This window comes from Callionymus lyra, chromosome 12, assembly GCF_982586985.1.
Source record: "Callionymus lyra chromosome 12, fCalLyr1.hap1.1, whole genome shotgun sequence".
Classification (NCBI taxonomy): domain Eukaryota; kingdom Metazoa; phylum Chordata; class Actinopteri; order Syngnathiformes; family Callionymidae; genus Callionymus; species Callionymus lyra.
The window spans coordinates 16,761,899-16,777,410 of record NC_141829.1 but is presented as its reverse complement, the minus strand read 5'-3'; the positions used below and the strand labels follow the sequence as shown (position 1 = coordinate 16,777,410).

The window sequence follows — 15,512 nt, the reverse complement described above, 5'->3', positions numbered from 1 at the left end:
TACAGAAGTGACTATAAGAGTAATATAATAATGGTGACTTCATACAATATAAAGAGCACTGAGCTACTCATTTCATCCAATGGTGGCATTTTTATATTGGTTAACATTTTCATATTTGACGATTTCAATCTTGCAGTTAACGTATAATTAATCTTGTTTTTAAAATAATAGATTGGAACCAGAACAATTGGTATATGTACGGGGATACTAATAATGTAGTTTGTGTATGCGTATATATTATGTACTTGTTTATACTCTCTCTATATGCAATATATTATACAATATAATCTTATATTGTTTATTCTAGATAATATGTGACGACATATATGTTAAATATTGCCTTGAGTGCTTGTATTTTATGTATTTCTATAGATATGTGAGTAGAAAATATGTGGTAATTTCCTACAAACTGAAGAATTATTAAAGAGGGGTAGGAAATTATAATACAAGGTTTTCACTTCTTCCTGCTCCTATTTCGAACAACAATGTTTCGTCGTGATTTGATTTGGCTTCATTTTTATTCCTTTGTATGTACAAATAATTACATATTTTATATTAGTTAAAAAAAAAGAAGTTTTTTTATTTCTTCCTACTCCTTGTTTGAACTAGATCTAGTAATACATTTAATGATGTATGACTTTATTTTCATAATAAATTACTTTACTCTTGTAAAAAAAATAGGTTAGGTTAGGTAGAACTTTATTGATCCCGAAGGAGACCTCCTGAGGATCAATAAAGTAAAATCAATTGTTTTTTTCCAATTAGACACAGCAAAACAGCAATTATTCATAAAAATGAACATACAATAAGAACAAGAACAAAGAGAAATAAAGTTAAAGAACAAGATGATGCAATCTAAGTCTAAAGATAAAGAACATACATCACAGAAAAATAACAAAGACAAAGGATACAAAGACTAACATAGGACAGAACATCATGATACTTTTACTCCACTCCTGCCCCCGGACTCAGAATTGTACAATTGAATAGCCCGAGGAATGAATGTGTCCTTGAGTCTTTTTGTTTTGCACCTAGGAAGGAGCATTCGTAAATAATATTAATATAAGTGGCGCTAATACTAAACTTCATCCACAGCTCATCTTGAGGAACCTCTCCGGCTCCGCCACCATGACTTGGGGGGCTTTGTACGCCCAGCTGGGCGGCGTCAACAAACACTCCACCAGCCTCGGCAAGATCTGGCTCTCGGTGCTCTTCATCTTCCGCATCACCATCCTGGTCCTGGCCGCCGAGAGCGTGTGGGGGGACGAGCAGACCGACTTCACCTGCAACACGCAGACGCCCGGCTGCAAGAACGTCTGCTACGACCACTTCTTCCCGGTGTCCCACATACGCCTGTGGTGCCTGCAGCTCATCTTCGTGTCCACACCGGCCCTGCTGGTGGCCATGCACGTGGCCTACAGGAAACGGGGGGACAAGAGGACCGTGCTGGCGTCCAACGGCACCGACAGGAACACCGACCTGGAGACGCTCAAGAGGAGACGCCTGCCCATCACCGGGACCCTGTGGTGGACCTACACCTGCAGCTTGTTCTTCCGGCTCGTATTCGAAGCCGGCTTCATGTACGCTCTCTACTTCCTCTACGACGGATTCAAGATGCAACGGCTGGTCAAGTGCGACCAATGGCCGTGTCCCAACAAAGTGGACTGCTTCATCTCCAGGCCCACGGAGAAGACCGTCTTCACCATCTTCATGGTGTCCTCGTCCGCCATCTGCATGGTCCTGAACGTGGCGGAGCTGGGGTATCTGGTGGCGAAGGCCCTCATGAGGTGCTCCACCAGGAGTAAGAGGAGGACGCCGCCGTACACGCTCAGGGACTCGCAGGAGCACAGCAGCCTGCAGAACCAGAAGAACGAAATGTTGATGTCTTCTAACCTAGCAAGCAGCCATAAAACTCTGTCTTGAAGGAGAAGCTGAAGATCGACAAGAAACATGTTTGAATCTCCAAAGAGATGCAGCATTAGGTTAGCAGGTCTGCGACATTTGTAGTGTAAAGAGTGTTTCCCGCCAATTTAAAACTCACTCAGAGCTGCAAAATCGATTTTTAACGATAAAACTGAAGCTAATACAGTTAAGAGTCCAATAAATTATATTTAATTATTATTTATTCAATAATCAAAACACCACATTCAACAAAATGGTCTTAATATAGTTTAACTCTTTACTCCCCACAGATGTTTTCCATTGACAGAAAAGGAAAAACAAAGTTTCATTTGAATGGCATCTAAGGAACAATAATGGTTCACATTATTATTATTTTTTCCGCATGGAAGGTGTGAAGAAGCCACATGTGGCTCTAAACATCACAAGCACCTGAATGAATGATTCACAAAGTTTTATCGCAAACATTTTCTCATTTCTTTTGATGCGATGTTGTTGATATTGATACTAATAATGTTCTTTTTTTTCAATAACTTATCTTCTTTACTGATGTCATAGGCTAAATAAACCAATAGAATTCCGATTATTAGGAAATACATTTGCAATAACTTTCTATCTGAGAACAGCGTTAGAATCATACAATGATTGATTTATGTTTTATTATAATTTAGTTGAAGTTTCGTGAGTCGTCTGGTCTGTAAGGACATCTAGTGGTTGAAAGTGGAAACACAATTACTGCAAGAAAAAAATGAAGTTAATTTGTTTTATGTTGACAAAAGATGGACTGTTTTATTGACGTTTCAACCTGACGGCATGATTGTGTGTGTTTTAACTTGAAGTGTTTGTTCATGCAACACCTTTTAAAAGGAATTGAAGTTGTGAGTTTTGTCAATTCAAAAGTATTAACTAATTTCCTTTACTCCCTGTTTGTTCTCCTGATCATTGAGTGTCATTATTATTGTGGATGTGCAGACGCAATCTATTACTTTTTTTAACGAAGGTCTTATTTTATCCACCATGTCGATCAGGCCTTCTTGTTGGCGAGCTCTCTCCTCTTTCTCCTCTCTGTCCACTGGTGGTCCTGGAATAGCCCCCCAGGATTAGCCGACCGGCCTTTTGCATATTCCATTTTGTCACATTGTGTCACAAGTCGCACAATTAACAGTCCGTTCCAGGGTTGTTGAGAAGTTGTTGTGACGCAGCGGCCCGACCACAGTGTGTGTTGTAACACGCCGACTGCATTTTTAGAACCGTGGCCTTTGACCTGTAGATGACAGTCTTCGATGTGAATTTTGTTTTGAGATCAAGACGATCGGCAGATGAAGATACGACACTTTTACACTCGCACTTTGAACTCTTAACCCTTTTTTATTAAATAAATGTTTGTGAATATCAAAGTTTGTGTTGCTGTTTGTGTTTTCAGACATGAGTGCAGTCGTTTCAGGCCGGTTTGAATTCAATTTAATATCTTTATTGTCATTATAATCTTGGAGCCCAGACAACTGTGGCGCAAAAAAAAGACAGTGTAAAGAGAAAGTATACAGTGTGAGAAATACTGTATATACAACCCAATAACAGAAGTAAAAGTAAAGTGCAAAGTTCTGAGCGGATGAACCGAATGTGTGAATTATTAGTATTATATTATAGTATTATAGTATTACATACAATTGTGTTTCCTTGTTGTTTGTTCCTCTGTGTTTTTGTACAAATGTTCGTTTGCTTACGTGTTCACTTGGAAAATACAAGCATGTTCAAGTGTACTATGAGTATTCTTATTTTATACTAAAATGTATGTAGTATAATTGAAGTTTACTTTAGTCATGACTTGGTAGATAAAAGTATGTTCAAGTGTACTATGAGTATTCTTATTTTATACTAAGTTGTATGTAGTATAATTGAAGTTTACTTTAGTCATGACTTATTAAAGAAAATTATATTCAAGTGTACTATGAGTATTCTTATTTTATACTAAAATGAATGTAGTATAATTGAAGTTTACTTTAGTCATAACTTAGTAAAGAAAAGTACATTCAAGTGAACTATGACTATTCTTATTTTGTATTAAATTTGAAGAATTATGCTTGGAGTTTAGGTACTGTATATCTGTAAAATAAAATATATAGACTCAGAGTGTATACCTACTACACTGGTAGAATAGGTAGGTAGGTAAAACTTTATTGATCCCTCAGGAGGTCTTCTTCGGGAAATTGTTTTTTTCCAGTAGCCAGCAATTTTTCATAAACTATAAAAAAATAATACATACAAAATAAAATAATAAGAAGAACATAAAGAGAAAGAACAATCTAAGTCTAAAGATAAAGACAAAGAACATAGATCAAAGAAAAACAACAAAGACAAAGGATACAAAGACTAACATAGAACAGAACATCCAGATACTTTCACTGCACTCCTGCCCCCGAACTCAGAATTGTACAATTTAATAGTCCGAGGAATGAATGAGTCCCTGAGTCTATTTGTTTTGCACCTGGGTAGGAGCATTCGTGCACTCATTCTGCTTCTCTGCTAACTGATGACAGTGTTCAGAGGATGACTGTCATCATCCATAATGGACAGTAGTTTGTTCAGTGATCTCCTCTCAGCAACTGTCACCAGTGAGTCCAGCTTCATTCCAACCACAGAGCCAGCCCTCCTGATCAACCTGTCCAACCTGTTGACAGTCCTCTTGGACACATTTCCACCCCAACACACCACAGCATAGAACAGGACACTGGCCACCACAGAATGGTAGAACATGCAGAGGAGCTTCTTGCAGATGTTAAATGATCGAAGCCTCCTCAGAAAGTACAGTCTGCTCTGAGCCTTCTTATATACATGGTCTGTATTGCAGGACCAGTCCAGTTTACTGTCCATCCACACACCGAGGTACTTATAGTTGTCAACTATCTCCACCTCGTCGCCTCTGATGGACACTGGACGTGGCTTTGTCCTGGACCTCCCGAAGTCCAAGACCAGCTCCTTGGTCTTTGAGGTGTTCAGCTGCAAGTGGTTCCTCTCACTCCAGTCCACAAACTCACGTATCACGAATTGAGACGAGTACACATCATTCTGTAAACTTAAAATGTTAAAATTTAATCTGAATTATCAAATTAGTAAACTTTAAGTACGTACATGTACCATAGACCATGTATATAAGAAGGTTCAGAGTAGACTGTACTTTCTGAGGAGGCTTCGATCATTTAACATCTGCAAGAAGCTCCTCTGCATGTTCTACCAGTCTGTGGTGGCCAGTGTCCTGTTCTATGCTGTGGTGTGTTGGGGTGGAAATGTGTCCAAGAGGACTGTCAACAGGTTGGACAGGTTGATCAGGAGGGCTGGCTCTGTGGTTGAAGCTGGACTCACTGGTGACAGTTGCTGAGAGGAGATCATTGAACAAACTACTGTCCATCATGGATGATGACAGTCATCCTCTGAACACTGTCATCAGTGAGCAGAGAAGCAGAATGAGTGCACGAATGCTCCTACCCAGGTGCAAAACAAATAGACTCAGGGACTCATTCATCCCTCGGGCTATTAAATTGTACAATTCTGAGTTCGGGGGCAGGAGTGGAGTGAAAGTATCTGGATGTTCTGTTCTATGTTAGTCTTTGTATCCTTTGTCTTTGTTGTTTTTCTTTGATCTATGTTCTTTGTCTTTAGACTTTTTGTCATCATTGTGTCATCTTGTTCTTCCTCTTCATGTTCTTCTTCTTATTTTATTTTTTATGTATTATTTTTTATTGTTTATGAAAAATGGCTGGCTATTGGTAAAAAAAACAATTTCCCGAAGGAGACCTCCTGAGGGATCAATAAAGTTTTACCTTACCTTACCTTACCTTACTTGTCTTTTAGAGTGTTTAAGAGTGTGTGTGTTTGGTAGTTAGTTACAAATAAGCAAACATGGCGTACGTTCAGCTGAAAAGTATCAATAACGTTTTTTTTTAATTATATGTAATACGTTGTATAGACACTTAAACTCAAAACTATTTAATTATTTATTTATTATTTTTAAAGTGTGGCCTTTTGATCCACAATGGTATTTCTAGTATATTTCTTTTTTCGTGGCATTTTATTTTATATTATATTTTTTAATAAATAAATAAAAATACACATCACGTGATTTGGCGCAAATGTTGCGCCATTTTAAATGTCTCGATATCCTCGAGGGTCGTGGGGGGCGTGGTGAGGTCCACTCTGATGACTCTGTGGATTCACTCATGCATGGTCACACGATGTGACAGTCCAGACATGGCTGGAACCCGGAGCCAGCTCCGTCTCAGCGACCACCAGCTGCGACCCTCAGACCAGTAACTCGCTCCAAGAACTTTCCTCTGGACCTCGCAGGAAGCCTCCTCGACGTTTTTTTCAAAATAAAAGCAGCAAGATGAGCTCCAGGGACGGAAGAAGAAGGACCTGTCTGTCGCTTTTCTTTGACGTCTCCAGTCTGAAGGTATGGGATCTGACCATTGACTTAAAGATGTGACACATCTACGGTATTTGTATTTGTGGATCATTAAAATCACTTTAAAAAAATCAAATTAAAAGCATTGTAAAGTTTAAAAGTCTCCTCTCTTTAGGTCTCGTTCATCCTGTGAAGCTGGTCCATGGATTTATTACCTTCAAAACAAGAGTACTTGAGTAAGTACTTGCTCAAAATCTATTTCTGGTTCGATGTTATTGCAATAATAGATTAATTTATGTGTAAATATTACAAATGCAAAACTTGTTTACATTTCAAGAAATTAATTGTACAGAATTCTATCTCAACAATGACATGAATGTTTCTGTAACTTTTCAATTTAATCAGGAGGAAAAATGTATCTTGAAAACATATTGGTGGCTTTTATATTAATTATTGATCCCTCTGGAGGCTCTGGGAAATAGTTTTTCCAGCTCACAGCAACATAGAGGGTAGATTAATTTAAAATAGGAACAAGAACAAAGCGCAATAAAAGTAAAGTACAAAGTCTAGAGATAAAGAACATAGATCAAAGACAAATAACAAAGACAATGGACACAAAGATTGACATAGAATATCATCTTTTCACTCCACTCCTGCCCCCAAACTCAGAATTAAAAAGTCTAATAACACGAGGAATTAATGTGTCCCTGAGTCTATTAGTGTTGCATCATGGGAGGAGCATTCATGCTCCATCTGCTTCACTGTTCACTGATGACAGTGTTCATGGATGACTGTCATCATCCATGAACCATAGCGTTAATAAGAAGTATATTTAAGAATAACTATTTAAAAAAATGATTTATCTGTTATTATATTATGTTAAAACTTGTTGATGTACTTTGAATGAATTAGATATTAGTTCCGCGATCATTATTTCCATAGAGAAAAAAAGATTAAATTGTTAATATTCTGACTCTATAATTACAGTTAAATCAGATTTAATTAATATAAATGTATAAATATCTAATAAATAGATAAATACCTCCACCAAAAAACCTAAATGACCAAACTGTACATAACGTTTTTTTAAAAGTACCATTTAATGTGCTCTACAAATATTACTTACTAACTTACTTTATACCTTTTTATAGATATTCACAATTCTGTGCGTATTAGTGCCTAAAACTGTACTTTTTTTTATTCTGTTTTACTGCTGCAGATGGACTAACAAGAAATATCTTGTGTAAATTGTATATACTGTATATATTATATGAATAAAGATGATCATAAATCAACAGAATATATATTATATAAAGTGTCCATTTTAAAAACTACAAGACAATAAAAAAAAAAATGTAATCAATAAATTAGATCAGATTCAAAAATGTATTTAAATACGTTAACCCATAAGTTGTTGTTGCTTTTTAGAGACATTTCCATTGAAGTTGAGTTAATTCTAAATGTATATATTTGCAACAAAACAACAGAGTAAAAACAAGAGTTTGTTTAAATTATTTACTGTAAATTACACTGGTTTGGATCCATTTATTAGTAGGTGATGTGTCACCATTTACTGTGTGTGTATGTGTATGTGTGTGTGTGTGTGTGTGTGTGTGTGTGTGTGTGTGTGTGTGTGTGTATGTGTGTGTGTGTGTGTGTGTGTGTGTGTGTGTGTGTGTGTGTGTGTGTGTGTGTGTGTGTGTGTGTGTGTGTGTGTGTGTGTGTGTGTGTGTGTGTGTGCATGAGAGAGAAAGAGAGAGAGAGCCTTCTCTGCTAAATGCTGTTTTCGAACATTATAATGTTGAACTCAGCACATGCCTGTTGGTCAGTGGAGCGAGCAGGTGAGACAGAGAGACAGGCAACACACACACACACACGCACACGCACACGCACACGCACACGCACACGCACACACACACACACACACACACACACACACACACACACACACACACACACACACACACACACACGTGTACACACTCACAGGGCAGGGTTCAGTCCAACAGGTGGTCTATACAGTATGTGAACGACTAAAAAGGATTTTTTGGTGTGAAGCAGATGTTTTTTGATCAACTAATGCTTTTAGGATTTTTTATTGATCAGAAACGTCACAAGTTAACGTTGCACTGATATGGAATTATGTCAGTGCCATCAGAATATTGAATAGTTGGATTTTTTTAAGCTTTTTATTTGGATACATTTCCGTTATGGAAAGATTTAATTAAATCATTTGCATATTAAGAGATGGAACTTATAGTTGTTGAAATGGAAAAATTCCATATTTCAAAATTATTATTTTTTTAACAAACTATTTTAATATTATTATTTAGAGAATTATTTAACCTTTGTTAAAAAGAAGCCTGAAAATGGGTCACATTGACCCTGAGATAACATAAGGGATAAAGTAAAATTCAACCTTTCAATATTCCCATGGTACTGATAGACGTCCAGACGGTGAGTTCTGATACTTATTTTCACAAATGTGTCTTGAACTTTATTAACCTCTGACCCCTCTTCTTCCCCCCCCCCGCAGCCCGTTCTGTCTCCAGGCCTTAGAAACCCTGCAGCATGGGCGACTGGAGCTTCCTGGGGCGTCTGCTGGAGAACGCTCAGGAGCACTCCACCGTCATCGGCAAGGTCTGGCTGACCGTCCTGTTCATCTTCAGGATCCTGGTGCTGGGGGCGGCGGCGGAGGAGGTCTGGGGCGACGAGCAGTCCGACTTCACCTGCAACACCCAGCAGCCCGGGTGCGAGAACGTCTGCTACGACGAGGCCTTCCCCATCTCACACATCCGCTTCTGGGTGCTGCAGATCATCTTCGTGTCCACGCCGACGCTCATCTACCTGGGCCACGTGCTGCACATCGTCCGCATGGAGGAGAAGCTCAAGGAGAAAGAGGAGGAGAGGCGCAAGGCCAACAGGTTCCAGGAGGAGAAGGAGCTCCTCTACAGGAACGGGGAGGAGATCGCCTTCAAGAAGGTCAAGCGGCCCATCCGGGACGAGCACGGGAAAATCCGCATCCGGGGCACGTTGCTGCGCACGTACGTGTTCAACATCATATTCAAGACCCTGTTTGAGGTCGGGTTCATCGTGGGCCAGTACTTCCTCTACGGCTTCCAGCTGAGCCCCCTGTACAAGTGCTCCCGCTGGCCCTGCCCCAACACCGTGGACTGCTTCATCTCCAGGCCCACGGAGAAGACCATCTTCATCATCTTCATGCTGGTGGTGGCTTGCGTTTCCCTTCTGCTGAACCTCCTGGAGATCTATCACCTGGGGTGGAAGAAGCTCAAACAGGGCGTGGTCAGCGAGGTCACCCTGGAGGGCGAGACCCCGCGGCAGGTGAACATCGCGGAGCCCGAATGCTTGGCCTCCAGGGCGGCCCTCGGCTTCCCCGTCGGCTACACCAACGTGACGGCGGGCAGCGGCGCCTTCCTGCGACCCGCCGGGACCGCGACGTCGGCCGTGGACTTCAACCTGCCGCAGGAGGGGCCTCTTCGCCCGGCGCCACCGCCGCCGCCCGCCCCGCTCTACTACATCAGCAGCAACAACAACCACCGGCTGGCCACGCAGCAGAACTGGGCCAACCTGGCCACCGAGCAGCAGACCCGGGATACCAAGGCGGTCTCGCCCTCGCCCTCCTCCAACACCGACAACGAGCACCCCGACCACCGTGGCGCTCCGGCCACCACCGTCGCGGTGGAGATGCACAAGTCGCCGGCGTCGCTCACGAACCCTCGCCGGCTCAGTCGGGACAGCAAAGGCAGCGGCAGCTTCCCGACCCGGTCCAACGACCTGGCGGTCTGAACGTCCCCCCGAAGCGCTCCCTGACACGGGGGGGGTGGAGCAGAAGGCACACCTGGCGGCAGGTGTTGGTTTAGTGCAATCGGTGAGTCGTAGACTAGCGGAGACGCGCTGTGTGTGTTCTTGAAGGTCTTAAGAATGGTAGAATGTGATCATGCAGTGCTGTGAAGTCTGGCGGCTCCAGAGGGGGCGGAGCTAAAGGACATGGTGTCAGTATTTTCGCGGACATCTGCCCCCGGCCCTTCTCTTTTGGTGAGAACATGCTTTTTTATTTTTTTTATTTAACAGGAAACAGAAACACGATCAGCTGCTACTGTTGGAGAGATCTGAGCCCACTTTGACCTGTGACCCCTGGCGCCACACCTCCACACTTAGGGGAGATGTTTCACATTCTAGGTGCTGTCCTGCAGCGGTTAACTGACCCGGGTGCAGATTTTGAATGAATATCCACGACGGCAGACTTTGCTTGACGTCACCGTGTTATTCCCACAATGCAACAGGCGAGTCGATGTTTGAGGGAGAGGAACCTGAGCATTCTGGGAAACACATAGATAAACCAAAGAGGTCACTGCGGCGTTTTGGACTCGTTGGTCTTCAACAGTGAAACGACAGGACAATCTTTTCTTCTCTCGGTTTGGTTCCTTCTTCGCTTACGTTTCACGATTAACCCTTTCGGCGTCTGTTTATCGGGGTCACCTGAGTGAGGGTCTGGAGGTTGGGTGAGATGATGGACAAGAGCGTGTGGCGGGTCACATGTCTTCCTACCGATGTGTCCATGAGCTCAAGTGCAATTTTAAACCTGAATATGAGGTGGAGAGAGTATGGAAGTAAATCATTAACATCGGAATATTAAATGATTGAATTGAACATTTCAGATGTTGACACTTTTTTTAATTTTGAAATGTCTGATTATTTAAATTATATATTTTTTAAATTTAATTCAATATTGAAAGGTTGAATCTGTTTATATTTAGTGAGTTAATCAAATAACAATACTTGTTTGTTTAAAATTCGAATAAAATAATTGTAATATTAAATGAATGACTTTATTAACACAGAGTTTGAATCCTTATTTAAATATTGAAAATGACATTTTATATATTCAATATTTGTACTTTTAAACTCAAGATTTGTTTTGTGGCACGATTTTATCCTAAAGGAACATTTTGAAAGTTTATTTTGTTATTAATGGAATTAAAAATTCAGACTATTTGTAATAAAATGCATTCATTTAGAAAATATTTGAATTACATTACTCCAAAAAAATAAAATTTACCTTTCAATATAGAAATTTGATTAATTCTAAAAGAGAATTCATGGCTTTACCCTGGTGTTATCTCAGGGTCAGGGTGACCCAGACACCCTCAAAATAAAATAAAATAAATTCAATTTTCATTTATCATTCTGATGACAGTGATTTGCTTCGATAACAGAAGTTTTCCTCCTTCATGTTCTGAAACAAAAAGTGGTTTACATGTGGTGGTTCAACAATGATTTGCACTTTGGGTCGAACAGATGTTTCACGACGAGGAGAATGAGAGCGTTTGAGCGGCTTTATCTCTTTCACCCTCTAACGAAAACATGTCTTAAATCTACAGACGGATCATGACGATGCTTGAGGTGAACCAGCAGAAGAAAGTACAAATGTGTGTCTGTGTTTATGTTTTAGACTCACACCCCTCCCTCACCCGACACCATCCCCCCCCACCATGTCAACCATCCCAGCAGCCCCGGCTGTCTTAACCAATAGAAGTGCCTTGTGTACGACCGACTCTTCTGTCCCGACACGTTGATGTGAATGTTTATTTACCTCAAATGTTTACAAATCTGTTACTAAATAAACTTTTTGTACCTTATTTTGTTATTTTATTTGAAGTCATTTCAACGAGTCACATCGCGATCTCCAGGCGAATAGAGATGCATCCCGAGGATGCTGGGATATATTCCAGAAGTGTAGCAACATTACTATTACATTACAACATAGACAGCGTAAAAATACAAGTTCAGGAGCCTCATGTACTAGAATTGCATTGACTTCCTACTAAAACGGTCGTTTTACCCAGAAAATGGTGCACGTACAAAAATATTTAAATCTGCGCATGACAAGAATCCACGCACTTTTCCTTTGTTCATTCAAATAAACGTGTAGCAATTAATGTAACGTCTAATTTCCGAAAGATTTATAAATGAAAGTAATTGTCAAGCTCTTCATAAAACTGTATATAGAACCTTCATGAAAACATACTGATTGGCTTGTTAACGTTTAAAGAAACAATTGGTAGTTTTTTTTTGATTTGGTACATTTTTAAATAACGCCACCGTTTTACCTGAAGGAAGATCATATTTCTTTATAAAAATTTAATTAAAAAAACAGTTTTCAAATCCCAAAAGGGTCTCAGAGGTGTCAAAATATTCTCATTAAATCGCACTATCGAGAAAAAACACATTCATTCATTCATTTTCTGAAAACACAGCAATCACTTTCTATTTTCCACTGTGAAAAATATAAAACCAATCACCGCAAAAAGAAAAGGAGGAGAAAAAAAGACTGAACACGATGAACACTTCTTGTGTCGTTACTTTTTAATAGTTGTGTAAAGATGTAACTTTCATCACATGTAGCAACACCTAGTGAGTTGGTTCTCCAGAGTGACGCACGAGTGCTGAGCTCTTGGACTCTGAAGAGTGACGCGAGATAATTTCCATGTTGGCTGGACTGACTGGAGACCCTGAGAACTGTCAATCATTCTTCAATCTCTTCAGATATTTTTTATTTATTTTCTGTTCACCCCTTTATCGAAAAATCTGTAGAAGACGATCTGAGGCACAAAGGATATCAAGTAGTACACTTGAAATTAAACGTATAAATATACTTGAGAAAAAGTACGGTACTAAGGTATATGTACTTGTGGTGAACTAAAAGTTGACTTATATATTATTCTTGTCTTTGGATTAAATCGGAAAATGTTTTGTGACAGAAGTGTACTAGGTTTACACTTTGAATCCATAGTTTATTTATGACTATTCTTTATACTACTCATGTACCATTTGTATACATTCAGTGCATTTTATTTTTATTTGTAAAATGTTGTGCATTTACCAGACTTAAGCAGGACACAAACCAGCAACCTTAACTTCCCCTGGAATAATCTCTGAGTACTGCGCCAAAGTATGTTACGTGTAGATTGTAGTGTGTATAACGTACCTCGAAGCAATACTCCCATAGTTCTTTGCACAGTTTACTTCTGTATCACCACAATAATGCAGTTGTCCAAATAAATGAGTTATATACTGTACTTGCAGGACATTTTATAAAATATAATTTAGTATAAGTATATGTATACATCAGTGTACTATTTTTAATTATGCTATGTTGAAAGTAAACTTCATGTTTCCTACTTCAAATCTAGTATAAAACAAGTATACTCATAGTGCACTTGAATATACTTTTTTTTTTAGGGATGTGAACAGTAAACTTCATGTCTACTACTTCAACTGTAGTATAAAACAAGTATACTCATGGTACACTTGAAAATACTTCTTTTTTTAGGGATGTCAAAAGTAGACTTCATGTATACTACTTCAACTCTAGTATAAAACAAGTATACTCGTAGTACACTTGAATATACTTATTTTTTAGTGATGTGAACAGTAAACTTCATGTATACTACTTCAACTCTAGTATAAAACAAGTATACTCATAGTATACTTGAATATACTTATTTTTTTAGGGATGTTCAAAGTAAACTTCATGTATACTACTTCAACTCTAGTATAAAATAGGTATACTAATAGTTCACTTGAATATACTTATTATTTTTATCAGGGATGTCCAAACTAAACTTCATGTATACTACTCTAACTCTAGTACAAAATAGGTATACTAATAGTACACTTGGATACACTTGTTTTTGCTAAGGGGAGGGTGTTGAAACCTAGCATCAACAACATCAACAAGTGTGTACAAACATGAACAAGTGTGTATAAACATCAACAAGTGTGTACAAACATCAACATAACTTGCAACAGTCGTCCGGCTCGAGGCTGCACTGAACACATCGTCTCTGAAGAGAACGACTGAAGCAGACGCGGAGCTAAATTTAGCGTTTAATCACCTCAACAAATTCACACTCAGGCCACGGGACAAATACCTCGGACCCTCTTTATGTATTTCAGGAGTGTGAGAAGTTGGTCTGACCGCTGGCTCATGGAAAGATGTGGCTTTGTTTGATGGAGACTCCTCTGGTGTGAAGTGATGTGACGCTCAAGAGTTATTTTCAGAGTCACACAAGGTTTGGAGACTAAAGGGTTTATATTTTGACAGAAAACTGTTTGTGGTTAGTTCGTATCAAAAGCAGACCTGGGCTGTGTGGCCCGCTGACCACCTGAGGCCCCTCCGCTGTAATCATGTGGCCCGCATAAAGGTACTTACTATAGTATTTTGTATTTATCTCTATCAATTAATACTAGTCTCTTAATATGACTATAAGATTTCTATTTTAATACTTTTGTCCTCATTCTTCTTCAAATTTATTTCACAATGTAGTAAATTTGTTTTAGATTTTGAAAATGTGTAGTAAATGTAGTAAATAAAAAGAAAATATAAATATATTATGATTTGTGTTGTGGTACATTTATGTGACTTTATATATTTATATGATTGCTTTAATTTTTTTTATATATATATTTAATCCAACAATTTAATTTTGTATTTATTTGTATTACTCATTCTTAGTTTAACTCCAAGTATGTTTAAGTTATTTTTAAGCACATTTTTATTCATTTCTCTTTGCATTTTGCGAGTATTTTTGCCTATCCAATAGATTTCAGGGGAAATAAAAAAAATTGAAAATAATAAAATTCATTTAAATACTTTATTAAAAAGGATTACTAGTGTTTCAATTATATTTAGGCTTTACGATACATTCTTTTTGCAACAGTAACATTACAAAATGTGGCCCCTGAGAAAATGTTATTGTCCAACTCAACAGTTGTTAAACCTGGTCAATAACCTGAGCGACTAAGGCCAGCGAGGTAAAGGGTCTTTGTAGCTGATTAGCTTCTTTGGCCAGAAAAGCTAATGCTTGACACTGTAAATGACGTGATGTTGCTACACCGGTGTATGTTGTGTGGACCCCTGCAGGTTATAAATGGTACTGCACTAAAGTCTCTAGTCATGTAAATTACATTAATTTCCTGAAGCTGAAATGAAAGTCAATAACTTTTAAAATAATAAATATAGTTATAATCTAACCTTTATAACAGAAAATAAATAAAATAAAAAACATTTAATGACTAATAATCAATAATAATTGTTTTAAACTATATGAGTACATGGATCGCTCTGTTCTTGGTGAACTTCCTCAGAACATTCCAGAAAAATATTGAGTCTTATAGTGTAGCTTAGTTT

At 38.8% G+C, this 15,512-nt stretch overlaps 2 protein-coding genes across 2 annotated transcripts; both read left to right on the top strand.

Annotated features, from left to right (window-relative positions):
* Positions 1 to 1,128: 1,128 nt before the first annotated feature.
* LOC148068456 (gap junction beta-2 protein-like) lies at positions 1,129 to 2,046 on the top strand. The gene has a single exon (XM_087803575.1). It carries the CDS (start codon positions 1,129 to 1,131, stop codon positions 1,921 to 1,923), a length of 795 nt encoding a protein of 264 aa, XP_087659701.1. The 3' UTR covers positions 1,924 to 2,046.
* A 4,185-nt stretch (positions 2,047 to 6,231) lies between these two features.
* On the top strand, positions 6,232 to 11,050 carry gja3 (gap junction protein, alpha 3). The gene is made up of 3 exons (XM_087804711.1): positions 6,232 to 6,346; positions 6,474 to 6,534; positions 8,835 to 11,050. The coding sequence occupies exon 3, from the start codon at positions 8,870 to 8,872 to the stop codon at positions 10,103 to 10,105; it is 1,236 nt and encodes a 411-aa protein (XP_087660837.1). The 5' UTR covers positions 6,232 to 6,346; positions 6,474 to 6,534; positions 8,835 to 8,869; the 3' UTR covers positions 10,106 to 11,050.
* The last annotated feature ends 4,462 nt before the right edge of the window (positions 11,051 to 15,512 follow it).